This window comes from Hippopotamus amphibius, chromosome 17, assembly GCF_030028045.1.
Source record: "Hippopotamus amphibius kiboko isolate mHipAmp2 chromosome 17, mHipAmp2.hap2, whole genome shotgun sequence".
Classification (NCBI taxonomy): Eukaryota; Metazoa; Chordata; class Mammalia; order Artiodactyla; family Hippopotamidae; genus Hippopotamus; species Hippopotamus amphibius.
In genome coordinates, this window is record NC_080202.1 from 46383868 (window position 1) to 46411526 (window position 27659).

Consider the following 27659-nt stretch of genomic DNA (forward strand, 5'->3'; position numbering starts at 1 on the left):
CTAATTTTTAATTTAATTTTTAACACTAAATAATACATGATCATCGTAGGAAAGTCAGAAAATAAAAGAAAGCAGGAAAAATAATAAGGTGACATCTCTCAAATACCAAGAGATAACACTTGTATTTTTTCTCAGATTTCTCCTGATACAGATGTTATGTGTGTAGACATAGATAATTGTATTATCTTTTGCTGTAGAAACTATTACCCTGAACCTGGGTGGTTTAACACAGCACATACTCATCATCTCACAGTTTCTGTGGGTCAGGAATCTGGCTGTGGCTTTTCTGGGCCCTCTCCTTCGAGGTCTCCGCAGGCTTCAGGCAGAGCCCCAGGTCGCTTCCAAACTCTCATGGTCATTGGCAGGCATCAGATCTTGAGGATGTTGGCCAAGGACTTCAGTGCTTTGCTGGCTGTTTGCCACACATTCCCCTCGCCAGCCCATGGCAGCTTATTCTCTGAAAGCCAGCAAGGGGCAGGGTCTGTAGCAAGACTCACGTCACACTCACATGTGACCTAATCATGGAAATGACATCCCACCACCTGCCAAACTCCCTTGGTCGGAAGAAAGTCACCATGTCCAACCCGCATGGGAGGGATTACACAGGATGTGGGTACTGGTGGGCAGAACCAGGGCCCATCTTAGAGTATGCCTGCCACACTTACTTACACTAAGCTTCTTTGAGCACCTGCTGTGCGCTAGACACTCTTCTAAGGGCTTTTCATACATTAACTCCTTTCATCCTACTTAATGAGGCAGTTCACTGTTTTTATCCTCATTTTACTGAGGAGCAACAGGTGTAAAAATAAGTGACTTAGCCAGCTCACTTACTCACATGTGGTGGATCCAAATTTGAACCCAGGGGTTTGGCTTCCGGCCTGTTCTTCACGGTGCTCCATGCAGCCCATGTGTGCTAGGGCCCCTGGTGTCCTCTGTTCTGGAACCTGCTTTTCCCCTGAGCAGCCTAGTCTGAATGTCTTGTGTCGGTAAGTAGACGTCTCCCTCAGAGTCCTTAAGGGTGCTCCACTGTATCCTCATCTCTAAAATAGTCTCTTCTAGATAGGTGGTTGTTTCTAGCTGTGTTCTGTTACCCTTTGAGTGCGTGTCTCCTAAGTGGGATTAACTAGGGAGAGGACCTAATTTCTAAAGATTTGTCCTCCAGAAGAAAAGATCTTTTAAGTGTATCCTTTGGCAGACAGCTGAGATGAGAATTGGAAACCTCCTAAGGTGTCGTATCATTGTCTTCAACTTCAGCCCTCCTGTGTCTGAGTGGGGCCTCCTAGCAGTTCCGAACGCCAGAGTGCTAGCTGGTCCCAGTGTGGGTGACAGCATACATGCTTCATTTTTCTACTGCTTTTGCAAATATGTGTTTCAAGGGGTGTGGCCACACACTGTATGAGGATTGGACACTTCCCTGAGGGTGAGCACATACATGGCAGCTGCAGCCCTGAGCTCACATTGTGAGTGGTTCATGCAGCTTTGGAATCTGGCCTCTGTTGGTGAGCCTGGGCTCTTGCGCAGCTGCTGAGCGTTGGACCAGATGGCTGAGCGGGTCCCTGAGGTTTACATCGTGTGTGTGACGGTGCCTTTCCTTTACTCTTCCTTGTAGTCCTACCTGGTTGTCAGCGACAAGGCCCGAGATGCAGCTGCTGTCCTCGTGTCCAAGTAAGTGCTTTCTGAGAAGGTTTACTGTCTGTGTTACCTTTGTGTCTCTGTTGTCATCAGAGAGGATGCTGGGATGATAGGCCTGGGGAAGTCTTTGCTGTCCCAAGGACTCTGCTGCTTTTCTTGAGGGAACCCAACACTATTTGGGTGCAGGAAGCCTCTGAACCTGAAGTGACCACTGACAGTGCTGGTTAGAGGCTCAGGGTCATCTGACGTTGGGTTAGGGGCTCGTGGGCGTATCAAGGGAGCGCAGATTTAGAACAGGTGTAGCAGTTTCGATGGGCCCAGACCTCCTCTCTGGGGGTGGGGTTGGGGTGGCAGTTAGAAGAGCCTTTGGAAGTCACTTAGAAAGCAGTCCACACTGTGGTGTGTGGAGCTCATGGGCTGTGATTGTGTCATTGTGGCTTGGGGTAAAAATCCCCAAACATCCCATGTTAACTAAAAACAGGCTGTACCTGAAATAGGCAAAAAATGGGTTTATCTGATAAGCTGGGTAAGGTGACCCAGGCAGCAGGGCCTGGAGTCTCCAAAAAAAGTGCCAAAGACACATATGAAAGCTGAGTAGATTTGTTTCATGAGATGTGAGAATGGAAGAAAGCAGTTTTTCTAAATTAACCTTCTGTATGACATGATTTAAAGTATATATATAATGTAAACAAGTGAGAAAGTTTGGCTTTTTCTCCCCTCTACATTTGTGATAGTTAAAAATTGGCTCTGAAAGCTTTTGGTTGTTTTGATTGGGAAAACGGGGCCACACCTTCTTCAGGGTGACCTTCTCTTAGACGTGTAGCCGTGATCCTTGCACAAGGTGGAAAGAGACATGCTTGATTTATGGGGCGGTTGGATGCAGTATTTGTGAAAGTACTTGCTAAACCAGAGGGCAGAGCCTGAATGCAAGAAGCTGGTTTTAGGAGTGAGGAAGGAAACTCCTGAGCCCACCTGAGATGCTTCCCCTGGGGGAGGAGAAACTCATTGACAGAGGCTTCTTATGGTTTTGACAAGTAATGAAAAAGTGTGGGTTTCTTTCTAACTGTGAAAGTAATCAGGTGTGTTTAGGAAAATAAAGAACAGTAAAAAAGCACAAAATAAAACTCACATGTACTGTCATTCCCAGAGATGTAACTGCTCTGTCCTTTGTCCCCCACTGCCTGTGGGCATGTTGGCCCGTGGCACGTGGGTGCACTCGCAGGTTTGTTCCAGGTGCTGGCAGGCAGGCCTGGCGCTTTGGTCAGTCTTCCAGATGTGATTATGGTGTGATATATCCTTCCTCCAACCCCATTGCATGTGCAGAATTTTTATTAATAAAATTAGCACCGCCTGGGACATTCTGCATGAAACTTTGTGCTGTTTTGATTGACTATTGTTTCCTTACAGCTTTATTGAGGTATAATTGACATACAGCACTGTACAAGTTTGTGTACAGCATGGTGATTTGACTCTCATTACATCACAAGGTGATTATCACAGTAGGCTCAGCGAACATCCATCATCTCATAGATACAAAACTAAAGATACAGAAAAAAATTTTTTTTCCTTGTGATGACAATCCTTGGGATTTACTCTTTTTTTTCTTTATACTCAGGTTCAGCTTTTATTGTAACGAAATAGCAAAATAATATCAGTAGTTCTGGCTTTCATGTCTTTACAGCATAGAGATCAGAGTGAGAGGAGGAAACACAAGTCCTGACATTCACTCTGATTGGACTAACATAAATCAGTCACAATGTCCAGAGAAGATACATAAATTAAATGGCTAGAGTTTGGGTTCCTGCCACTCCCCCGTAGCTGTGTATACAGAGAGTAACATTACCTGAATTGCTTCCACTTTGAAGCTGAAGGTGAGAGTCACTCTCAACCAACATTTGGCTGATGAAAAGTGAGGGTGGAAGGAGTGGTCAAGTTCATAACCTAATACACTGTCTGTGTGCTGTGGGAAAGAAGCCAGAGGAGGAGACCAGTAACAGAGCAGAGAGGAAAGGTAATTTCAGAGTGCGATCTTTGGGTGAGTAGGAGGAGGGCTCCAGAGCTGGCCTTGGGTAGGAGGAGGGTCACTTTCTCCACCGAAAGGAGTAGGCTTAGTCGACATCCATCATCTCACATAGGTACAAAAGTAAAGATACAGAAAAAAATTTTCCTTGTGATGACAATCCTTGGGATTTACTCTCTCTTTTTTTAATTGAATCAAAGATTCTTTAAATTCTACAGTGCTTTGCAGTTTTTGGAAGTTTCACATGTGATTTTATATAAGCTCATAATGACCCCTTTTCCCCCGTACTCCGTTACTGCCTTTCCCCCCAGGATTTACTCTGTTAACAACTTTCATATATAACATACAGCAGTGTTAATTATATTTATCATGTTGTACATTACATCTCTAGTACTTATTTATCTTGTAGCTGGAAATTTGTACTTTTTTGACTGCCTTCCTCCAATTCCCCCTCCTCCACCCCTGCCTCTGGTGGTCACAAGTCTGATCTCTTTTTCTGTGAGTTTGTTTGATTTCTGATTGGTTCTTAGGGATGAATTCCTAGAAGTGGAGTGGACATTCTGGGGGTTTTAAATGCAGCTACTGGAAAGGTTGAGCGAGTCAAGTCTCCTTTTCCTCATATTTACCAACACTGCATGGGATCTTACAAATGTTTATTAAATTTAAGTGAAACATTTCTTTATTGTATATTTTTCATTACCAGCAGTACTGAGGGTTTGGTAGAGTTCTGCTGAGCTTGACCTGGTGGAGTATTGCACCTGTGGGGTGGGGAAGGTGAAACCCTAAACCCTTCTTCCCTCCCTGGGTCCTGCAGAAGGTGGCAGCTGGAGACCACGGTGGCCTTTCCACTGCTCGCGGGATGCTCCAGCACCATCTAGTGGTTGGACGAGCAAGTGTTCGTGAGGTTGAGGCCGGGTTTTCAACCCAGCTCCAGCCCATTTGCCAGGTTGTAGGTGCGGCCAGTTTTCCTCAGTTCTAGAAAGGGCGGATGCCCTCAGGTCCTAGAGCTGCTCTAGGTAACCCGCTTCACAGGTGGGTTCTGACTTGCGTATTTCTGTCTTTTTTGGTGCGTTGTTACAGTGAGGCCCTGGATGTAAAGGGTGGTCCCATGGGGCCTTTGCCCCCCCCCCCCCCCCCCGGGGAGCATCTGTTTTCTGATATTTCATGAGGGAGCTGCCTTCTTACCCTCTCTGCCATCAGCTTTGAATGCTTCCTCCATGTGCAGTTCTGGAGCTGAACATACTTCATTTAACTGGAACCTTTAAATATCGGCTGCATTTTCTGTAGCTTCGATGATACGTTGATGCCAGTGCATTTGGATATGAGTGTTACTTTACAGAAACTCTTCAATGGAAAGATATACCTTTATTCTTGCTGATTACATTAATTTTATAAAGCAGATGTTTTTATCTAACTATAAAATCAAGGTATGCTCCATGTAGAAAAGTTGGAAATTTTGGAACATAGAAAATAAGGGAAACACCACACATTTATAATTATAATACACAATACGCGTGTTGTATTTTTTGGTGCTTTTCTGTGCTGTTATTGTATGGAGTTTACCTAGCACAGTCTCGTTGAGTTAGCATGTTTCTCACTTAATTTCACGTTACCATTGATTGAATGGCTCCTTTGGATTCTACTGCTTTTACTCTGACCAGCTTCCTCACTTCCTTCCTCTTATAAGCAATGGTGTAATGACTAGCTTTGACTGTAAACCTGTTTTGGTATTTGGGATTATTTTCTTAAGATAGGTGCCTACAAGTGGACTTCTGAGTCATAGGACACAAGGACATTGTTGAGTCTGTACCCCTGTCGCCGAGTGACACTTGGGAGCGGGTGTTCATGACCTCTGCCATCATGGGCAGCCTCAGGAACAACCCTGTCCTCCCAGTTGGACTGTGCATTGTTTTGTTCATTTAGTTTGCGTTTCACTGGTCGCTGGTGAGTTTCAACACATTAGTCTTATTTCAGACATTGTATGTCTCACGTTGTGACCTGATTTCTAATACCTGTGGGCTTCTTGGTGCTTTTTCTCCAGTAGTCTGACCTTTCTCTGCGAAGGATGTTAGCTAGAGGAGGAGGTGATATTTCCTCCAGGTTGGTAGCCTTTTACTTCCTTCTTTGGACTACAGTTTACCCTATTAAGAGATTTTATAAAAAATCGATTATACTTTTCTACCTTTTTATTAATATAGAATTATTAACCCATTTGGAATTTCTTTTGGTATAGGGTGTATAATAGATTTTTTCCTCTTTATAGGTAACTAAATTCTATCACCCGTTCTGTGAATGTTTAACTTTTCTGTTAATTAATTTAAAAACACACACAGGAAGTTCTTACACAGAATAGGGTTTGTCACTTCCCCTGTGCTGTTTCACTCTCAGGCCAGGTACCATGTGGTAACAGTATGCACAAGGGTCCGGAGCAGCGATGTGTCCCACCGGTGTTTTGCCCTTTGTCCCTCTGGTGGGTCTAGTCCTGTAGTTAAGGGTTTTCTGAGCACTCTTGTGGAGCTTACCTTCCTGAGAGAAGGACAGCGCGATCTCTAAACACCTGCACATGTTAGCTGAGCTCCACATTGAAAGTAGATGTAGTCTGTGATGTAACTTTTCCTGAAAGGGAAGGAAGCATAGGATTCAGAGATGTATCAGTGTATGTAAAAGGGTCTCGTTCTGTGTGTTACATCCGTGGGATAGATATTTTCCATTTTTACTTATCTGTACTTTTGACCTCTGCTGCAAACATAACATTTTCTTTTTTTAGTGAGAAAAATAAAAAATGTAAACTAACCTGCTTGCTTAAATCTTTCAAAGGAGTCTTAGGTTTTTACTGTAATTTTGAAACTCACCTTGTGTGATCTTGCCCAGGAATGGAAGTCGGCCGTCACAGGCTGCACACAGAACATCAGGCTCCTGCCGGCCCAGCAGATGAGTGGGTGGAGGAAGCGGGGTGCGTGGCCCCTGCGTAGCTGGCGCTGTGACTCACGTCTCCAAGTTGGGCTTTGGGTCTCGGCTGGGCCACTTACCAGCCCTGTGGGCCGCTCTGTGCCTGTGCCCTCGCCCGTCCTGTGGGCTGCCCTGCTTCGGGCCCTGTGCCTGCCCATGTGTGGGGCGAGTGCCGGCTGGCTGTTGTCTTCAGCCTGTGGGCTGAGATAGGGGATCAGGCTGAGGATCAGGTCACTGCAGATGTGGCCCTCATCCTGTGGGGCCCTGCCCCCACCATCAAGGGGCTTTAAACAGGGCCAAGGACATTGAGATAGGGTATATATTACCAATTATCCATTTTAGATGATCACCCTGAGGTGCAGATTTTATGAAATTCCTGGGCCCTCCTCCCAGATCTGCTGAAACACAACTTTTTGGGGTGGAGGGGGGAGGCGGTGGCATGTGAGTTCGCCTTTGCAACCAGCATCCTGAAGTTTGGTAAATCCTTGGTGACCGTGTCTCTTCGTGTGCTCCCTGATGGGGGCGGGGGAAGACAGTTGTGGCAGCTTTATTTTTTCTGACCGGGTGAGCAGACGCCTGTGATGGGGGCGATGGAGCTGGACACGACTGGAGCTCTGCATGGGGCTCTGCAGCAGGAAGAGAGGATGTGGAAGGAGTCCCATGGCAGATGCAGAGAGAGGGGTTGCAGGTGGCAGCACAGAGTCCCAAGGTGAAGGGATGCAGAGTTGGGCCAAGGAGTGGGGATGAGTAGGGGCTCAGGAGGTGTGGGGTGGGATGGGGACTGTATGAGACCCCAGAGAGGTGGTGGTGGGAATTGCCACCTGAGGGCCAGGGTCTTAGGTTGGAGAGAGGTGGTGGGCCAGGAAAGGGTGTGCTCTTGTCAGCTGGGGCCTTGGCCAAGTTGTCACCTACCTGTCTGTTCCCTTCTTGCAGGTTTGTCACACGGCCTGATGTTAAGCAGAAGAAGATGGCGGGTTTCCTGGACTGGAGCCTATGCACTTTGGCCCGCTCCTCCTTCCAGACCATTGAGGGGGTCATTGCCATGGACGGGACGCTGCAGGCCCTGGTAAGCACTGTCCCAGTGGGGGGTCAGCAGTCAGTTTGTGGGGCTGTTGGAATGGCGGGGACAAGCCCCATTTACCTTGGTTTTGTTGGGAAGTGGTGGGAACACAGGAGGAGACATTGAACCCTGACAGGATGGTGAACACGGTTTCTTTTCTCTGCTGCTTTGCACTGGACCCTGTGACCAAGGGCTGGCCCTGCGTTGTTAGCGATGGGCGTTCTGCTCTGGCGAAGGGGGTGGACTGGCGGCCCTGCGAGTTGCCGCCAGGGGGCACTGGTGCCCGCAGAGCTGGAGCCAGCGGGCAGGCAGGGGCACGTCCTCCTCCAGCTTCCTGCTGCTCAGCAGAAAAATGATTGGAACCAGCTTGAAGGAAATAAGGCAGGTGATTTGAAATTTGGTTTGTTCAGATACTCAGGGTGTTTGTAACCACTGCACTGAACGCAGACCTGGCCTCCAGTCCGAGGGCTCCCACCCGTTCCTGGCCACCTGCTTTGTTGTCTGGTGGTGCCTTTTCTAGTGGGAACAAGGAGGAAAGATCAATTGAGTTTAAATTCTGTGGGGGAGGGGAGGCTGCCATGCCTGAAGCTCTGGGGTTGGGGCTCCCCTCCCTGGGCCCTGTGGTCTTTGCTCTTCCATTGAGGGGGGTGCAACCTCATCCTCGCCCTGGTCTCTGAAGCTGGAGAGCCCAGGGCTCACTTTGAGGAGAGCAGGGCATTTTGGACTGTGTTTAAATGGGGACATTTGGACCATGGCTCAGAGTGATGTCATCTTCTTGGGTGTCATCCCATCTGCTGTCCTTGGCTGTTGCAGGTTCTGACGGGGTGTAGGAGGCATGAGGGCTCAGGGAAAGTGGGGCTGATGGTGTGATGTCCTGGGGCTGAGGGAGAGGTGGGAGTAGTGGAGAGGACAGCCCTCCTCTGTGCCTGCTCTGCACCTAGAATGTTCTCTCATCTGTGTCCTTTCATTTATGATGCCATTGTCTTCAGGAAGGATTGTCATCTAAATGATGAGAATACCTCAAGACATTTTAAAAAGAAACCTGGAAAAGTAAAACATGTCCGGATTCCTGTAGTCTGTTGAGGTGATCTCTTTTTCATGTGTCTTTTCATTCTCTAAATAAATGCGATATGTTATATTTACAATGGCTTTTAAAAAGTTGAGATGTAATTCACCCTTTGAAAGTATATAAATTTAGTGATTATTTTGTACATGCACAGGGTATAACCATCACCACTGTCTAATTCCAGAATACTCTCACCACCCCTAAGGAAACCCCACACACATTAGCAGTCCCTCCCCGGTCCTCCCCTGCCACCCCCCAGCCCCTGGCAGCCAGTGATCTACTTTCTTTCTGGGTTTGCTTATTCTGGACATTTCGTACAAGTGGAATCGTGTACCATGTGACCTTTTGAGTCTGGCTTCTTCCCTTCAGTGTCACGTCTTCACAGTTTCTCCACGTTGTAGCCTGTGTCAGTGCTTCATTCCTTCTCATGGTCAGTACTCCACTGTACGGGAATTCTTAGGTGCTCTGAAGAACGCTGATCTGAAATTTCGTGTATAAGTTTTTGTTTGAATGCGTATTTTTTATTTTCTTGCTACAAGAGTAGCAGCAGTTTTTTTCAACTTCAACAATAATTTAAATATTTTTTGTGTTTTTGAGGTCTATAAAAAATTTTTTTATGGCTTGCATACCTGTCATATTGATGGAACATGGCTATCAGCCTGTGCCTGCAGCCACCTCTCATTCCAGCTGTGTGGGGAAGTGCTTAAGGAGGACTTTAGTGCTATGATGGGGGTCAGTGCTGGAGCTGGCTGGCCGGGAAGGGTGCTGAGTGTGGAGCAGAGGGGAGGGGTTGCTCCTGGTCACCAGGCCGTTGCTGCAGAGGTCCTGGGTGGGCGGGGGTGGTGGTGTAGGGCATCCAGCCCTGGTGAAGGATGGGTGGATGGAGCGGAGATGGTTTATTTGAAAGTTTAAGTGGATTCTTAATTTTTTGTGTGAGTCACATTGAGACATCTTAGATCACAGAGGAACAAGGGTCTGATGAACACAGCCAAGCCTGTCAGTCCACTTGGCCCTGCAGGGTAGACCTGCCTGGACATGGGTGCTGCTTCCTGACTTGCTCTTGCCCTGCTTTATACCTCCTTCGCCCAGTCTGGAATCTGTGTTCTTGACAGACTCCTGGGGTCTCCTGACAGGCCCCCATGGCCTGGAAGCCACCTCTTCAGAGGCTATTGCTTCGTTCAGGTCAGGGCAGCTGAGCCGCAGGTGTGTCCACTGTGAGGCTGGAGCCAGCAGTGGCCACCTCTGGGGCCTGCAGCTGGCAAGGCCTGTGTGGCCCCTGCCTGGGCTGGTGGCGGCTGGCTTGTGCACTCAGGCCACCAGGGAGAGTGCTCGTGGCCTCCTGCGGCCCATGTCCTGCAGGCACCAGTGCCTTTTTGGCTTGAGAAGGTCACGGGGCCACTTTCTGCTCAGTTCTGCTGTGGCTGGGCCCCCAGTTTTGTTGGTTTTTTTTTTGTTCTTTTTTTTTTTTTAAACATTTTTGATCCTCTTGCTCCTTGTTGCTAGGTTATTCCCAAGTTCTGTTCCTTCTTTCCGGGTGGGGCACAGGCGTTGGCAAGCCCGCCGCTGCCCTCCTGCCGGCCAGCCCCTTCACTGGCCATGAGTGGGGAAGTGCTTTTTATTGGAACGTCTCCCTGTTCTGCACTCAGGAGGAGAAGAGGCCTATGGTTTCTCTTCCTCCTGAGGAATAAAATTATTTTCCCAAAGGCTTATTTAAGTCGAACCTTGTATCCCTGCCCGCTTGTTGGCCTGGAGGAGGAAGCCCTGTGGGGCCTGAGGCATTTTGGCAGCCACACCCCAGAGCTGTCTGGGGAGATGTGCCCTCGGCGAGGGTATCACCTGCTGTGAGAGCCCTGCTGGGGAGGGGAGGCCCGGCCCTCCTGCAGCTCCCAGGGCAGGCACCTCCCTCCAGAAGCCTTTGGAAGCCTGGTGCTCCCTCTGGAAAACCCAGGTTCTTTCTGGAATCACGCACCTTCTTCCCTTTCATTTTTTTGAAGGAGAAATTTGGTCTCATTGCTGCTGCTGCCGCCTGGGCGGAAGGAAGCAGTGCTGGTGCTGAGCTCTCCCGGGTGGGAGCGGTGTCGCCATGAGCTTGTCAGACCTGAATGGGAAGGCTGGGCCTCTGCGGTGCATGAGGAAACCTGCAGGTGTGCTGCGCTTCAGGCTTTCATCTGCCTCCTTTGATGCACTTGGCTTCGTTCTGTCCACCTGCTCATTAGTGTGGGTTAGGCGAAACAGGTGGACTCATGACAAGTACCATCGAAACTGGGGCTTGATTTTTATTTCCCTTGAAGCATATTCCTCTTGCAGTGATGATTTTTAACCCTCGTGGGAGGGAAGCAGCTTCATTTCATTGGAAGGTCTCTGAACTCTAGTTCTTTGAAACACCCTTTGGTTTAGTTCCTCTTTAAGCATTAGGATGAATGGAAATCTAGGAAATTCAAGGAAGGGAAACAGTATTAAAAATGGAGGCTGGTGGTCACTTGAACCTGCTGTGCTCTGCTCGCACTGGCAGGTGTGCCGTCCCCACTCTGGCTCCTCAGATTGGAGACTGACTGACGGGTGGCTCTGTGTTCCTCTGCGGGGGGTGGGGGGTGGGGGCGCTGTCCTGTTTGCCAGCTGCTGGGATTGTGTCCCCCCTTCCCAGTGAGGGTTGTTCTGTCCGTTCCATCACTGTCACAAGTACACCTTGTTAAAGGGTACAGCAGTCACAAGCAACATTAAAAACCAGGGAAGTGAAGCCGGTGGGCGTCCACAGTCCCCCAGCCTGAGCCCCATGTGGGGAGGATGGAGGCCCTGGTCTGGCATGTGCTTTAAGGACATGCAGGAGCCTCGTGTCCAGGGCGGGGTTGGCCCACACCCTCTGACGGGCAGGCCGCGCTCCAGACGCGCGCCCCGGACTCCAGACGTGGTTGGCTCTGCCCCCCTGGGGAGGAGGCTGGTCCTGCAGCGGCACCTGAGATCCCGGCGGGGGGCAGCCCCTCTTCTCCACGCCCCCGTCTGTGGAAGGGAAGCAGCAGGTCTCTGGCCTCAGAGCGTGGTGTGAGCTCCTCTTTGAACGTGGAGAGAAGGCACTTGCTTATCCAGAACATTTCTTGTGTGCCTTTGATTCCTGTTCTTTGAGATTCTTTGGAAACAGCACCCCGTGGTTTCATTAAGCTTGTTTGGCCAGAGGACAAATTAACCAAATAGGGCTTTTTAGGGATAGCACTTGCCTGAGGCAGGGTTCTGGGTGGAGGAAAACATGGTAGAACCATTTGAAAGTGAGCATTTTCAGGGTGTGCATGTTTATGTAACGTTTGTGTGCTCTTGTAGGATTCAGGTGAAATAAGGCATCTTCAGTCGTGGGTCTGAGGTGTGGAGCAGCCGCCTCCAAGGCCACTTGAGTTTCATATGACTCAGTGTTTTACGTGCAGCGGGCGGCCCAGTGCACAGGTCTTGTTGGAACATGCACAGTGTGAGGCTCGCCTCCGTTTGCTGGCGGCCTGGTTTGTACACCTGCTGTGTGATGGGGTGACGTGTCCTGCTGGACAGGTGTATGCTTGCAGACGGCCATCCTGGGCCCATGCTTGCAGGGGAAGGGGTTCTGCCATCGCAGGGCCCTCGCCTCTTGGGTGAGAGACAAACGCAGAGTGCTGTGCTCTGTGAGAGACAAACGCAGACCGCCTGGCCAGTGTCCCTGCGCTGCGGTGCCCCACGTTACAGCCCCCACCCACCTGGCTGCCTGGCTACCCTCACCTTCCCTCCAGCGCAGGTGTCCCTTAGGCTTTGTGCCCGATTCTGCTCTGACCTTAGTCCCTGGTTTCTGTCCTTGATCCCAGAGCCCTAGTTTTGTGCACCTGTTGTGCTTCAGGCCCTGCAGGTCAAGGTAGCATCTGTTGTGCTTTGGCTTTTCCCTCCTCCTGCCTGAGTTCCGAGTGAGACCCAGCAGTGGAGGAGGATGCCAGCTGGCGCTGTGTGTGCTCTCGCAAGCCAAGTCCAGGGCCGAGCCCCAAGGTGGGGAGGTGGCTTGAGGTGTCTCCCTGGCCTGGCCCTCCTTTACGGGTCCGGTGCTCACTGGGCCGTGCTGGCCGCTTCCCTGGCCCGTCCTCCACCCTGCCCAGGGCCCTGTCCGTCGTCTGCCTGATGCTGCCCTCCCTCCATTCAGGGGCCGACCCAGTCTGGAGGGTCCCTCTGGGCAGTGGCGCTGCCTCTGAGTGTCTGGGTCCCGTGTTCATTTTCGCTGCCCTGGTCGCCTGCCCTGTCAAAGCCCCTTGGTCTCAGCTCTGCCCGTCCCAGTCCCAGGGAAGGCTCTTCCTCCCTTTCCTCCTTGTGTCATGGTAGAGTCTCACCAGGCTCTCATGGGGTGGGGTGGTGAGGACCACCCCGAGTGGCCTCCCAAAAGTCCACCCCCTGCCTTGAAAAGTTGGGCCCCTTCGAGTAGTGGGACCAGAGGCAGACCAAACGCGAGTGTCTGGGAGGGGTCGTTTAAATGGGGACATCTTCATGCAGCTTGCTGTTAGGGTCCTGACTTCCACATGGGCTGTTTAGAACATCTGAGGAAGCTGGGTGGATAGTAAAGTGGTGGAATATGTCATGATGAACAGACTGACATCTAAAGACAGGAGGTCACAGTGGTCAGGTGTCCTCTGGGCTCTTGTGCATCATGTAGCCTCATCTTCCAGACAGGACGCAGGAAGCTGTGGTCAGGGATTGGGGTGGGCCAGGCCGTCCTCCTTCTGTGAAGGTGTGTGTTTATGATTGGGGTTTCACGGTTAGGTTAGGAAAAGATTTAACACATAATGGGAAGATAAAGCTAGATGTGATTATTTTGATCATTTAAACATTTCTTTATGAAGTTAATTTTTATTTACATATTTGTGTACTTAAAATCCTTTATAGTTTACTATAAATGTATTTTATCAGAATTGTATTGTTTCATTCTGGGTCCTAGCTGATAATAATCAGCTGTTTATTCTAGCCATTGAAAACTCAATTTCAAAAAAAAAAGAAAACTCAATTTCAACAACTAAAATTTTTCCATGTTTGGAAGTTTTTTGTTTTCTCCCTAATGTATGCTGTCCTGAGGAAGTAAACCAGGCACTCTCTCGAGGGAACAGATGTCTTGCTTCTTCTTGGGGCTGGAGGTGCCTCAGGTTGGGCTGGCTTGCCTCCCCCCCTCCCTCCGGCCTGGTCCTGAGCACAGCCCGGTGGGCACGGCAGTCAGGCCAGGTCTCCTGCTGTATTTCTTAGTGCTCCCCCATCCAGTTTCAGCTTACTGTCATTTCTTGGGGAGGTGGTAGTCCCCTTCATGTGCCCTTCCCCCTCCCTTTTATTTTTGCAAGCCAGCAACCGTGTGTGTGTGTGTGTGTGTGTGTGTGTGTGTGTGTGTGTGTGTGTGTGTGTGTGTGTGTGTGTGTGTGTGTGTGTGTGTGTGTGTGTCAGGGTGGGGGGAGTAGAGGGTGGTGGAGGAGGGGTGGTGGTGGTGGTGGTGGTAGGGTTCTTCTGTTCTGACCTGCTGGGAGGGGTGCCCGAAGTGTGAGTTAAGAGAATCGCTCTGTATAGCGCCTTTGGGTGTTACTCGAAGGGTGCTGAGCTGTTGGGCTTTGTTGCCTTCCAAGGAAGATTTGGCCCTGGCTGGGCTCTGCAGCTCCAACAACAACCATCAGCCCATCTCTGAGTGGTGTACAGCCTGAAACTGTTGTGTCAGTGCTGATGGTCCTTTCTGTTTACATTTTGTCCCCTTTGTGTGTGCACATCCAGGAACAGCTATGATACTGGGGCATGGTATGTATGCTCCATGGCCCTGGGACAGGGCTCAGGAGCACAGAATGGGGGAGCCCGCTTTGTTTGAGCCCTGTCCTATCTGCTGGTCAGTGTGTTTGTGATGTCCCGTCTTCCTGAGGGACTGGGAATGGAGCCATCACGCAGCGAGGTGCCCCGCAGTGCCAGTGCTTATTCGCGCGCAGGATAATTCTCAGGTGCTAGTGAGTGGCACCCCTGAGCCGCGTGGTGTGGGCCTCTTTCTCCCAGGGCCTAGGGTGGAGCTGCTGTTCTTGCCCTTGAATCGGTGGTGCCTTCAGGGGCCTCAGACCAACATCTCCTGCTTGGCAACCGGGCGGACTTGCTCCCAGCAGCCGACAGCCTGTGATTTACGGCTGGAGAGCATGCCCCGGGGAGGGAAGCTGGTGGTGTGGTGCGGAAGAGCCGGCTTGGGTGGCTGATGATTGCAAGGTGTGGTGGTTTAGAGTGATTACTGAGAGACGCGTTTGTTTGCACCTTGTGCTGTGCTGGTTTCTAGAACAACAGGAACAGACCTGGCGGTCCTCTCCCCTCAGATGTGTGTGCTGTGTGGTCTCGTCTCTGTGTGGCGTGATAGCTCGTGTGGAGTGTGTGCTTCCAGCCCGTGGTGTTCAGTTGGTTCGTGTTTTATGCTTCCATGAAAAGTGGGGTACACCCCCCGTTCAGTGGCTTGGCTGATGGATCCTCCTGACCATCTGAAGACAGAGCGTTTCTGTTGGCCGCTTCCTCTGTTGCTGAGGGTCACTGTCCTCTGCACGTGCCAGATTGGACCACGTGCTCTCTGGAGGGAAGGGCAGTGAAGGCAGCCTAGCTTTATGTGGAAAAACAGACCAATAAACAAAACCAAAGCCCTGGCCTTCTGTGATTTATGTTCCTTTTCATCCCTTTAGCTCTTCTGAGTCCGTTCACGGGAGAGTCCATAACCCATGTGACCCTTCCCTTTGTGCGTGCGTATAGAGCACCCCCTGGGAAATCCTGTGGGGTTCAAGGTCAGGAAAAGTGTAGGGATAAAAAGAACTCACCTTGAACCTGTAAAAGATGAGGTATTGGGTCCCCCTTGGTCCAGACAGTGGCTGGCAGCCTGGCCTTGGGGCTGGTCCCCTCTGTGGAGTGGGGACAGTGGGGGCCTGTCACTGTCTGCCCGTGCCCAGTGGGGCGACCGTATCAGTGTCGGTTGTCCTGGGCAGTCCTCAACTCTTGTTCTTTTCTCTTACTTAGACTTCATGAGGAACTTGGCAAATGAAGGGTGTTCCTGTGTGAGAGCGTTTGGGGCCTTTCCTTGTATTTTAAATTTTTATTATTTATTAGTGAATGAGGCCAAAGAGTGCTTTAAGTGGTCACCAGGTGCTGTCAGTTCTGTCCCCTGCTGTTGACTGTCCAGCCTCCCTCCCCCTGCAGACCGTCTGCACTGGTCTGAGCACCTCCCTCAGCTTCCCAGAAGTTGAGAGTGGCCCCCTCCGTGGGACCCCCAGACTGCTGCCAGAGTGGTGCCTGCAGGATGAGATTTCAGTCCCTCCCATGGTTCCTAAGGAGGGAGTTTGTCTGTCATGGCTTCACACAGCAGCTGTTGCTTGTGTGTGTGTGGCTTCTGTGGGTCCCGACAGGCCGGGATGTGGGGTGGGGGTGGGGGGGCTTGTCTCTGCCTCTGGCTGCCAAGGGCCTTGCCTGAGAAGCCTGCACTGTGGGGGCGGCTTGAAGGGCTAGGCTCAGCTGGGCCTGTGGACTGTGGGTCCCGCGTGGCGCTTCTGCATGGGACTGCTGGGTTCCCAGAGGGAGCGTGCCAGGCAGAGGGGCCTGGGCTTGGCAGTCACCGTGTTGCTTCCCCTTGGCTCTATTGGTTGAAGCAGCCGGAAGCCCCCTGGCCCCAGGGAGGGGGGCATTGACCGCAGAGACCCCGGCTGTGGAAGGGAGGAGGTCAGAGAACTTGCCATGTAGGGTTACCATGTGATTTTTGTCCACAGTGTGTGTTTGAGAGTAAAAGGAAGCTCTACTCTGTTCGTAGCAAAGCTGCCAGGACTGAGAGGGGGTGAACTGGCCAAGGTGCCCGTCTGACCTGATACTCCAGTAGAATAGCGTGTCCACGACCCGCCTGCGTGGGGTGTCCCTCAGCAAACCTTGTCCCTGTGGCGAGAGCTGCTGAAGGGAAGCTTCTCCGTGAGGTTTGTTTTTGACCCTTTCTTCCTCACCCTTCTCCCCGGCACGATTAGGCATCTTATCGCACGTTGTGTGGACCGCATCCCACCACTTGTCTGCAGACTGTAAGTGGGAATTTTGATGCCTTTGGCTTCTTCCCAGACTGCAGGTCCCCGCATGGAAGGACCCCAGTGTTTCTGCTTAGGACTGTTTGTTCTGAAAATGGATGGTTTACATCTGAAGGATACTAAATTGGACACATCTGAATTTACATGGAGTAAATTAACTTTAAATTTTGTAAATGAAACTCAGGGAAGAGTTCTTAAAAGAAAATAGTTTTCGGATAAACAAAAGGAACATGTCTATATTTACCAGGTAGAAGACAGTTCTGATCTCATTGGTGAATGTGTTTTATGTTCATTTGCATCTTATTCTCTGCATGGCTCAGGGAACTGCTACCTTCACCGCAGCGTGTCGTTTCCTGAGGAAACTGAGATTCAGAGAGGGTGCCTTCCTGCCCCATCACTTAGTGATCAGGGGTCTGGATGCTTCTCTGTGTGACATATGTGGAGAACCTCAGCACATTCAGTGGGTGGAGTATGAGGAGCTCCCTCTTCTTTGAAAAACCGTTCTTATTCTACACTTGGTGAAGAGACTAAGCAGTTCAGAGGCTTTGTGATGAAAACACGTCCGCCCTTGTCCGCACAGCCCCTTCTCCCAGAGACAGCCCGTTTCGTGCTGAGGGGGACTGCTGCCCCGCTTTGCACGATGTGCCCCAGCCCATCTGCTGGCTTGCTGACACCCGTCCCACTGTCTCCCAGCTTTGTGAACGAGGTCACTGTTTTCAGGTGCTCTGGACCTGTTTCCTCTGCCATCCTCTGTCTGCAGGGTCTCCGGGTCCCACCCCTTTGTGATAGGACATCATGGGTGCTTTCCCCCCTGCTCCCTGCCTTGCCCGCTGCCCCCTCTCAACCAGTGCCCGTGTGCCTGCACTAGTACATGATCCTAGTTGGCAGCATTTCCTTTCTGTTCTGTATCCTTCTTTAAGTCTGATGCTTGGGCTTTAGAATTATTGGTGTGTATCTTTTACAGTCAGTAGCATTCACTGCAGGGGTTTGTTTTCTGCTCTGTAGTCCCAGGGTCCTTATGAAGGAGTGTGGTGCCTGGCATTAATGTCAGATGGAGTCTCCTTTCTAACATTCCCGTTGATCAGAATCCTCTTACTTGTCTTTCTTTCATCTATGGACCGTAACTTGTACAGTTTTGATTTTCTTGTAGTTTGCTTATCTTTTACTTTTCTTCAGTAGCCCTTAATATAGTCTGCTTCTAATTTTGTTTATTGTTTAGACCTCCTTCCACCCTTCTGGAAGATTCCACTCTGTTTTTGCTGACTCTGGAGCCCTTCTGGGTCATCTAGAGCAAGCTGAATCCTCCTCCTGTAGCCCCATTTCTAGTGTGGAGCATCTTCTCACCCCTCCGTTCAAAATTTGTTGAGATTTCTTGCTGTTTATTTAGGGGAAAGCATTCAGCCTTTTACCATTAAGTAGGATGCCAGCTGTGGGTTTTCATAGCTGCTCTTTATCATACTGGGAAGTTCCCTTCTGTTTGTAGTTGATGGGGAGCTTTTTATCATGAATGGGTGATGGATTTCGTCAGGTGCTTTTTTTTGCTTTTACTGAGCTCATTGTATGTTTTTGTTCGCTATTCTGTTAATGTGATGTGTTACGTTAATTGATTTTTGGATGTTCCTTGCAAATGGGGAATAAATCCCATTTGGTCATGGAGTAAAATCCATTTAATATGTTCCTGGATTCATTTTGCTAGTATTTTGTTAAGGATTTTTATATATTTGTTTACAAGGGATGTTGATCTGTGGTTTTCTCGTGACGTCTGTGGCTTTTGTATCAGGCGAAGAACGGGACGTGTTCCTCCTCTGTTTTCTTGAACTTTACGTAGGTTGTATTTTTTTCCTTAAATGTTTGCTAGAATTCGTTAGTGAAGCCTCATGGGCCTGGGGTATTCTTTGTGGAAGGATTCTAATGTACTGATTTAAATTTCTTTGCATGATCCAGGTCTATTCAGATTTTCCATGTTTTAAGTCATTTTTGCTAATTTAGAATCGGTCTTGGAATTGTCCATTTCCTTTGAGTTGTCTAATTTGTTGTCATAAAGTTGTTTATAAAATTCCTTTGTTATCCTTTTAGTTTCTGTAGGCTCTTTAGTGAAGTCCTTGTACTCCTGACTTTATTCTTATGTATACACATTGTGTGTATGTGCACACGTGTGTGTATATTAAAATAAAACATACAACCACACACTTATGTTGTTGAACTGTTTTAAATTAAATCACTCCGCTGCCTCTAAATACTTCAGTGTGTATTCTACATAATTAGCATACCATTTTGAGGACTTCTTTTAAAATAAAAGAAAGTTTTGTTGTTTCCCACGTGATGGTAATTCTGATTGTAGTATCCACTAGAAGAGAACACAGAGTGGGTATTTTGAGTTCAGTGATGCTTAACCGTGCATTCGTGTCTGTTAATCTGGCTGTGTCTGCCCACTGTGCAGCTGTGTGCAATGGGGCCTCCCCTCTTGCGGTCTGGACTCAGTGCAGAGCTTGGGGTAGGCAGGGTTCAGAGTGATTCTGGTGCTTTAGCAGCTGAGACGGTAAGTCTTCCTGGTGGTATTTTCTACTTCACTGTCGTAGAGCCGTTGGCGTACTACAGTGTGTGCTTCACAGTTTCAGAAAATTTGGCAAAATTTATGTTAGCAATTATTTTTATACCAAGATACTTATTTGTGTTTTTAAGCATATAATTACTGTAACTTTGAAAGTTGATTGAGACCTGAGTGGTTTTTATAATTTGTATGCTTGTCGTGTTGTCAGCTGTTTCCTTGTGGCATCGGCTGTCTTTGTGTGCATTGGCACTGGCCGTGTGGACGACCTGTGCCCTGAGAACAGCAGGGAGATGGTGTGTGTCTGCAGGGCACGCTGGTGCCGTGACCTGGGCTAGGTCAGCCCTGAGGCCACCCCTCAGTCCTGCTGGCTGGGCCTTCTGCTTGGAGGAGGAACAGGACCCTTGGTGAAGCCCTATCCTTGGCCCGGTTCTCTATCCTGGTTTGTACGTCAGGCAGTTCGGAGCTGAGACTGTTGCGGCCAGGTTATTTTTGTGAATGCTGACATTTAGTTTTTTTAAAGTTAGAGATGTCTAACCACAGTGGTGTGCCCTGTAAGCTTTATTGTTGGGGTCTGCACTGTCTGAGTCTTGTGTGAAAGCCTGGCCTGGCTCCCGGGGGAGGCTGCGGTGGAGCTGGAAGGATGCGTGGCAGGTAAGGGGCAGCAGTGGGCTGCATGGTGTGGCCTACCCTTTCCTTACCCCTGGTTCCAGGTCAGCTCTAGGGCAACCAGCGTGGGTGTCTGTCCTTCAGAGCTAGGTCCACTGGGCCTGTTGTGGCAGTCGGGTTGATGGCCAGCATGGATGGAGTCACTCTCGTGGCCTCTGCTGCAGGAGGAGGGTGGCGGGCACTGTACCCAGGGCTGTGGATGGCTCACCCTGGGGGTCGCACGTCCTGCTCAGACTCATCCGGCTGCACGATGATTTCCTCCTTCCTTTCCACCGAGCCACCTCCCTGACTCCTTTAAAAGTTTACCAGGAAGAAGCTAGGATATCCAGGTGACTTTTCCCCTCGTCATAAACCCAGATTGTAAAGACAAAGATTTCGACTGTTTTGGGAGTGGTTTACGAGTCATGAAATGGGGATGTTTCAGAAGTGGCTCGTGCACGTCCGAGGGTCCTTCTCCATTAGTAGCGTGGGTCACAGAAAGGTGGGGGGACGAAGTGCCCTGAACTTCCTAACCTGATGGCTCGCTCATGGTTTTGGGGTTGAGTTGTTGGGGGAAGAGGAAGGGCAGAAAGTGTGAAGGAGAGCATGACTTCTGCCGAGAGGTTTCACAGCAGAGGTGCGGAGCAGGCTGGTGAGGCCGAGGCCATTGTCACGTGTGCTGGGAGAGGCGGTGGAGCCGTGGGCCACTGGCTGGGTGGTTCCACAGTGCTTTGTTGGAATGTCCTGGGCCTGTGGGTCTGAGCCCTGTGGCCTGTTCTCCTGTGCGCCTACCTCAGAGCGTCCAGGGCCCCCAGGTGGTTGGTCTCCATGTGAAACACCACTAAGCATCTGGTATGGTGTTCACCCTCTTCACCTTGGCTGAGCAGCTCCTTCACCAGCAGGACCTGATGTTGGAGGATGTGGTCCAGCGCAGCGGGCCCATGTGCCTTCAGGCAACCTAAGACAGAAGTGGTCTCACCTTGCCAGTTAAGTACTATTCTTGAAGGAGAAGAAGTTCCATAGCAGTTTTCTTAGGGGTTCTCAGCTTTAGGGTTCTTTGTTTAAGTGCTTGGATCTCTGTGTGAATTACCCCAACTCTTGCAGGCTTGAAAGCAGAGGGTAAAATTTCAGGTTGAGGACTCTGGGCTTTTGAGGTTTTGACAGTCTGCCGGCCCCACGGGTGCGAGAAGCAGGAGGGGCCCCTTCTCCTTTGTCAACTCAGAATGAGGATGGGTACGTGGGTGCCTTACCTTTGTGTGGGATAATTCGATCTGTAAGTCTTATCCTTTGGTACCTTCAGTTACATGCCCGTGGTGGAAACCTGGTGCAATTCTTTACTCTCCTTACAGGCCTGTGCCCTTAACTTCGGTGCAGGTGTGTGTCAGTGAGCCCGACCTCACCGCTGCATCCCTGGTTTACTTGCCCCTTTGGAAAATTTCCTTTCCAGTCTCGTAATTCCTTTCTTTGTCATGTACAGAAACTGTTCTCTTGTTATTTCATGGTGTATGTTTAGAAAAAAATTCTGGAAGATGCAATGAATTGTTTTGATAATTTATCTTTTAAATTTGTAAATGTATTTGCAACATTGTAATAGTTTTTTTTTTTTTTTTTTTTTTTAGGCACAAATATTTAAGCATGGAAAACGTGACGACTGTTTACCCTACGGTAAGGTTTATTTGTAAGTGAGGGTGTGTTTGTGACATGAGTTTGCCCAAATTATGATCAAATATGTCTCCTTAACAGTTTATTCATAGGCACAAAAATCTGTGACTTGCTATATTTGAATACTATCATAGTTTGGGTTTTTTTTGGTCTTCTTTGTGTGTGTGTGTGTGTGTTTGTGTTTGTGTTAATAATCTGACCGTTAGGCCTCAGGCCTTGTAGGGAGGAGGTCTGGATTCCTGATGCCCTGACTGCCTGGCCTTGATCCTGGGTGCCTTGGGTTGTAGATGCAGCCCTGAGGCCTCTGGCTCGCCTCCTGGGGGCCCAGCTGCATTCTTCCTGGCATGGCTACATTGTTTGTCCTTTTTGCCTCATTCTCTTAATTTAAATTGAACCTCAACTTATGAAAATCAGTATAGTGATTCTCACTGCAGGAAGGCTTACTACCTGGAACACGAGAAGTTTCTTGTCTCTGTTTTAGAGGATGTATGAGTGAGATTTGGGAAGTAGCGTCTGTTCCCTGAAGTTTTCATCATGGGGCATTTCATGCACATATAGGAAGAGAGACTGATGTAGTGATCTCTTATATTTCTATCACAAGCTTCAGGTTTTTAATTCATGGGCACTCCTGTTACATCCATGCTCCGCCTCACCCCCCACCCAGACACCCTGTCATTCCACGGGCATCTGTTGACTCTTTTTAGAGACATAAGCTTGATGTCATTTTCACACCTGAGAACATCAGCAGTTGCCACTCAGCATCGTCACGTGTTGTCCTCGATGGACTTGCACACACAGACCCCAGGTCTTCTGTCTTGAGTTACCATCAGTTATACCTATGCTGGTCACTGCGACCCGTTTGGGACTTTTGGGAAGTTACCCAGATGCCATTGAAACTTGTGTTGAAGAATGCCCCACCCCCCCTTGTCTCACACGAAACATGGTCCTGTGTGCTCTCCTGGCCTCCGCTTCCGCCATGCTCTCCTCATTGCCCTGAGCAGCCTTGGCAGCAGGGGGGCCCGATCACACCGTTTCCCTGCTTGTAGAGACCCCTCCCCGTTCTTGCAGGCTCACACTCAGGTCTGTCTGCATGGTCCTCGTGGCCATAGCATGTGCTCCACCCGCCACTCAACGCCCGCTCTCTTTGCTCAGGACTCTCTTCCCTCCCTGGGCTCCTCTGTGTTCCACCTCCAGATCCGTGGTTCACAGTGTGAAGGTTGGGCAGGTTCGACTCCAGCTGCGCTTAGTAAATGACCTGAGGTGAAGGGGTCTTTGTGAAGCAGAGCTCAGGGGGTCCGGCGTAGATGTAGGCCTTTACATTGACTGGGGTGGGGGTGAGGGCTGTGGAAGCATCTGGTTTTGGTGTCGTGCATGTCAGGTGGGGTTGGTGGGTTTGGGAGATCACACAAACCATTCCCACCAAACTCAGCGGGACGTGCTGTGTTCTCAGCTGCCACCGTTCTCCAGTGCCTGGATGGCTGCAGGCTCCCCGACAGCAACCAGACCCTGCTCCGGAAGCTTGGGGTGAAGCTTGTGCAGCGGCTGGGCCTGACCTTCCTGAAGCCCCGGGTGGCCAAGTGGAGGTTGGTGGACTGAATGGTGACCGCGCGGCCGGGGCGTGTTGGGAGGCGGGCGTGGGGCCAGGTGTTTTAGGTGGCCAGACACAGTGGGCTGATTGACTTGCCCTCTTGCTTTCATTTTTTTTTCTAGTCTCAAGAGTGTTTCTGATTTTGAAAGGAACAGCTTTTCTTTTGGTTATTTTCTGACCCCACATCTTCCAGATAGAATTTTGGAGTGGAACTGACGACGAGGAAAGTTTGTTTCACACTCTGTGAAAGTGCCTGTCACTCAGGTGCAGGGCAGCCTCACTGGCAGGCCGCACCGTGCAGAGAGCTCTGTTCTGGTCAACTCACTCTGGGTCATGGGCGTCTTCCTCGAGGTGTACTCAGAAAGGAGAACGGTCTTTTCCTGTGCATGGAAACGATGTCTTTAGGGTTATTCTGAAGTAGTGGCTCCCACAGAAACAGCCTATTGTACTGCGCTGGGGGTACTGCATTGTAAGCAGTCTTCAGTTTTTGTTTTTTTTTTTAATTAATTAATTAATTTATTTAATTTGTTGCTGTGCGTGGGCTTTCTTTAGTTGCGGTGAGTGGGGGCTACTCTTCGTTGTGGTGCGCGGCCTCCTCATTGCCATGGCTTCTCTTGTGGAGCATGGGCTCCAGGCGCGTGGGCTTCAGTAGTTGCAGCACATGGGCTCAGTAGTTGTGGCTCACGGGCTCTAAAACACAGGCTCAATAGTTGTGGCGGCAAGGGTTAGTTACTCCGTGGCATGTGGGATCTTCCTGGAGCAGGGATTGAACCCGGGTCCCGTGCATTGGCAGGCGGATTCTTAACCACTGCACCATCTAGGAAGCCCAGCAGTCTTCAGTTTTATTTCAAGTATTAATATGTGTGGTTAGGGAGGAATTATTTGATTAAGTTTGTCCTCAATTATAGGAAATTCCAGAGAAGTGTGTTATGTTTTAGTGAGGTTTTACTGAAATACCTTTTGGGTGTTCTGCCTACAGCTTGTTCTGTAAGTTGTGTATGAGATTAAATGTTAGTGGTTACTTTCCAGGCGCTGTGGAAAATTGACATTCTGTACTGTGTTAGGGTTCCCCCGAGAAACAGAACTGATGGGGTGTGTGTGTGGACGTGTGTAAAGAGGCTTATCATAACGAATTGTTTCGTGTTTGTGGAGCTGCACATCCCAAGATCTGGCAGGCTCGGAAACCCAGGAGGAGCTGAAGGCAGGAAGAATCCCTCTCACTGGGGAAGAGTGAGCCTGTCTGTGAGCCTCAGGCCTTCAGTGGGTTGGGCAAGGCCCACCACACTGGGGAGAGCAACCTGCTTTGCTCAGCCCACATCTTAAATGTTAATATCACCTGCAGTCACCCTCACAGACACACCCAGAGTAATGTTTGAGCAAATATCTTGGCACTGTGACCTGGTCAACTTGACATATTAAAATTAACTATCACGAGTGCTCCAAGCATTTACGTGGGAAGGAAAGTAATTTGCCATCACAATTACCTTGTTCAGTCTGTATCTCTCTGTACACCGAGTGTGATCATTAACGTGGTGGGTTCAGTCTGCTGTCTTGCTCTTTGTTTTCTGTCTCTTCCATCTTTTTTTCATTTTATCCCCTCTGACAACATTTTCATGTTATTTTTTAGATTCACTCCTTTTTCGGTCATCTTCCTCTTAGGAGGAGTGAGCCTGTCCAGCAGGCGGGTGACCAGCCACACTGCCCCTCCGGCTGTCTTGTTGGGGGCGCAGGCCTTGTCCGTTCCCCACACTGGGGTGTGGCCCTTGCTCCTGCAGCAGCTGCTCACTCCTCACGCGTGGCCTTTCAGTCCTTCCTGCTGGACCCACACTTCAGTGATTGCCCAGCCTTACGTGACCTCTGGACTCTGGCTCTTGGCCTCCCAGCTGCTCTCTGATGGCACAGCTGGGTCTCATATGCCTCACAGTTGCCCGAGGATCCAGGGAAGCTTTTCTGCAGAACTTGGGGTGCCTTCTCGGCTCCCCTTCCTCCAGCATCTATCCCCACTTAGTAGCCATCTCACTAGTCGTGATTGTTTTTTCTGTCCAGCAGGACAGCGGCTCTGCTTGGGCTGTACTTTCCTGTGCTTTGGTTTAGAAAGTGCCTTTGGGAGGAAGCAGAGGGGAAGGTGGGCACACCTGGGGGCTTCCTTGCCCTAAGGGATTGTAGCCCTGCTTTGGTTGTCATCTTGTGCCTGCCAGCGGTTCGTATATACACTTTGTCCAGATTTGTGGTTGTTTAAGGCAGGAGGGAAAGTCCAGTGGCAGCCTATCTGGTCTCTGGTTGCTGGACATTATCGAGGACTTTTCCTGTGAGGTAGTGAATGTGTGTCCTCATCAGAGAACAACAACAGTGTCAACAGTCATTGCCACATGCCTGCTGCTTGCTGGGTGCTTTGTGATCTTGACAACAATCCTGTGGTGCTTGGTGACATCCTCCCTGGTTCAGCTACCTGTTGCTCTGATTCTGACAACAGCTCCAGTGTGTGTTTTTTCCTGACCAGGCTGTTGTCGGACACCAGCTGGGTGTCCTACTGTGTGACTCAGTTCTGACTCTGTCTATGTGGAAACAGCACCAGATCCCACAGATTAAGGGCTCAGCCCACAAGACTGTCTCCCCCTGCCTCAAACCCCCTCCCCCACCCCAATTACAAGTCCAAGTTGTCAGCTGTGCTTCTCACAGTCCAGCTGCAGGTTGGAGGTTCCTATGACCCCCTTGCTGGGTTTGATAATTTACTAGACTGGCTCATAGAACTCAGAGAAATATTTTATTTATGAGATTACTGGTTTATTTTAAAAGTTTACAACTCAGGAATGGCCAGGTGGAAGAGATGCAGAGGGCAAGGACTAGGGAGAGGGCACAGGGCTTCCATGCCCCCTGAGTGCACTACCCTCCCTGCTCCTCCCTGTGTTTACCAACCTGGAAGCTCTCCTAACCCACTCCTTTTAGCTTTTGTCTTGTTTTGTTTGGCCATGCTGTGCAGCGTGCAGGATCTTAGTTCCTGGACCAGGGATGGAACCCGCACCACCTGCAGTGGAAGCGCAGAGTCTTAACCACTGGACCGCCAGGGAGGTCCCTCCTTTTGGGTCTTATTGGAGGCCTCATTACACAGTCAGGGTTAAGTCACTGGCCATTGACAGTTGACTGAACCTCCATCTTGGGAACTGCCCGCACCATCCTTGTTTCACGGAATCTGAGGCCTCAGGGCCTCAGCTGTCAGTGTCTGAGCTGGCTGTATCTCCAAGGCCCCAGTTATCTGTGCATTGGACTTGGCCTGAGGCCGCGGCCCCCAGTCATCATAGTGTAACTCGACCTGTCACCTTTTATGCCCCAGGCCCTGTCCTGAGATGGGCCTGCCTAGCTTCCAGGAGGGGAGGCGGCATTTGTGGGCCTTGCTCAGCACAGCAATCCTCCTGTCCGAGCTCATTGCAGCCCTCTGGGTGGGGGCTTGTTTTACAGACAGGGAAACTGAGGCAAGAAGAGGTTCAGGGGCTGTGCAGCCAGGCAGCTGAGCTGTTCTGTGTTGCTGGCCCCTTCACGGCACTACGGGAGATGATGCTGGTGGCCTCAGCCGTGGGGAAGGGGGGGTGTGGGTGGCAGGAAGTGGTGAGAGCCATTCAGGAGGCAGGATCTGTGGGAGCTGATGTGGACTAGCTGTGGCCCCCCCCGGGGTATGGAAGGTGGCATCTGGCCTGGAGGCAGGGGGTGGGAAAGTGCTCAAGTGGGGCCTGGAGGCAGAGCCTGTGGAAATAAGGCCAAGGCCAGTGGGTTCAGACATGCCCTCCCTGCCATTTCTGTCAGGTGCGTTCTCGCTGTCATGCTTTATCACCTGCCTTTCTGCTAAGGAAGCTTTCCAACACATGAGGGTTTGAGTTATCTAGAAGGTGAATCTGTGTTCTGTGGCTAAGATGAGGTGGTTATCTCTCCATGACAATCCACGCTGGTGACAGTTAATGCTCAGTTTTCCTTCCTGTCCATCCTGTCCCTGTAAAGTATGTGGAATCTTCACGGTGACACTAAGTTGTTGATTTCAGTCATCAGGATCTTTTAGTTCCAAGTTGTCCCAGCGGGTCTGAGGTGTGTTTGCTGCTTGCAGGTATCAGCGTGGCTGCCGCTCCTTGGCTGCGAGCCTGCAGCTCTGTGTCCAGAGTCCCAGAGAGCCCAGGATGCAGGCTGAGACCCCTGACAGCGATGGAGAGGATGACGTCCCTGAGGAGGTGGAGAGCGTGATAGGTGAGCGGGGGCCGCCTCGTCTTGGCCTGCAGGGGACCCGGCCCCACTTCTGGTCTTGGCAGGGTGGGAAGTGAGGCTGGGGCTTCTTCACCTGCTGTCTCCCCCACCCCGCTTTGTGGCCCTAGACTGCTCTGGTCGTGGTGCACCTGTGCACCTTCACAGGCTCAGTCCTGCCTCCAGATCAGGCTTCCCGTGCTGCCTGTGCCCTCCACCAGGA

General features: G+C 50.3%; 1 protein-coding gene across 3 annotated transcripts in view; it reads left to right on the forward strand.

Moving 5' to 3' along the window:
- TBCD (tubulin folding cofactor D) overlaps positions 1–27659 on the forward strand; it is a 165362-nt gene that overhangs the window by 15981 nt on the left and 121722 nt on the right. For all 3 annotated transcript variants that reach the window (XM_057714659.1, XM_057714661.1, XM_057714660.1), the window contains exons 6-10: positions 1610–1665; positions 7535–7667; positions 21582–21627; positions 23075–23207; positions 27306–27442. In XM_057714659.1, the coding sequence (XP_057570642.1) occupies positions 1610–1665; positions 7535–7667; positions 21582–21627; positions 23075–23207; positions 27306–27442 (505 nt within the window). The remainder of the gene's footprint in view (positions 1–1609; positions 1666–7534; positions 7668–21581; positions 21628–23074; positions 23208–27305; positions 27443–27659) is intronic.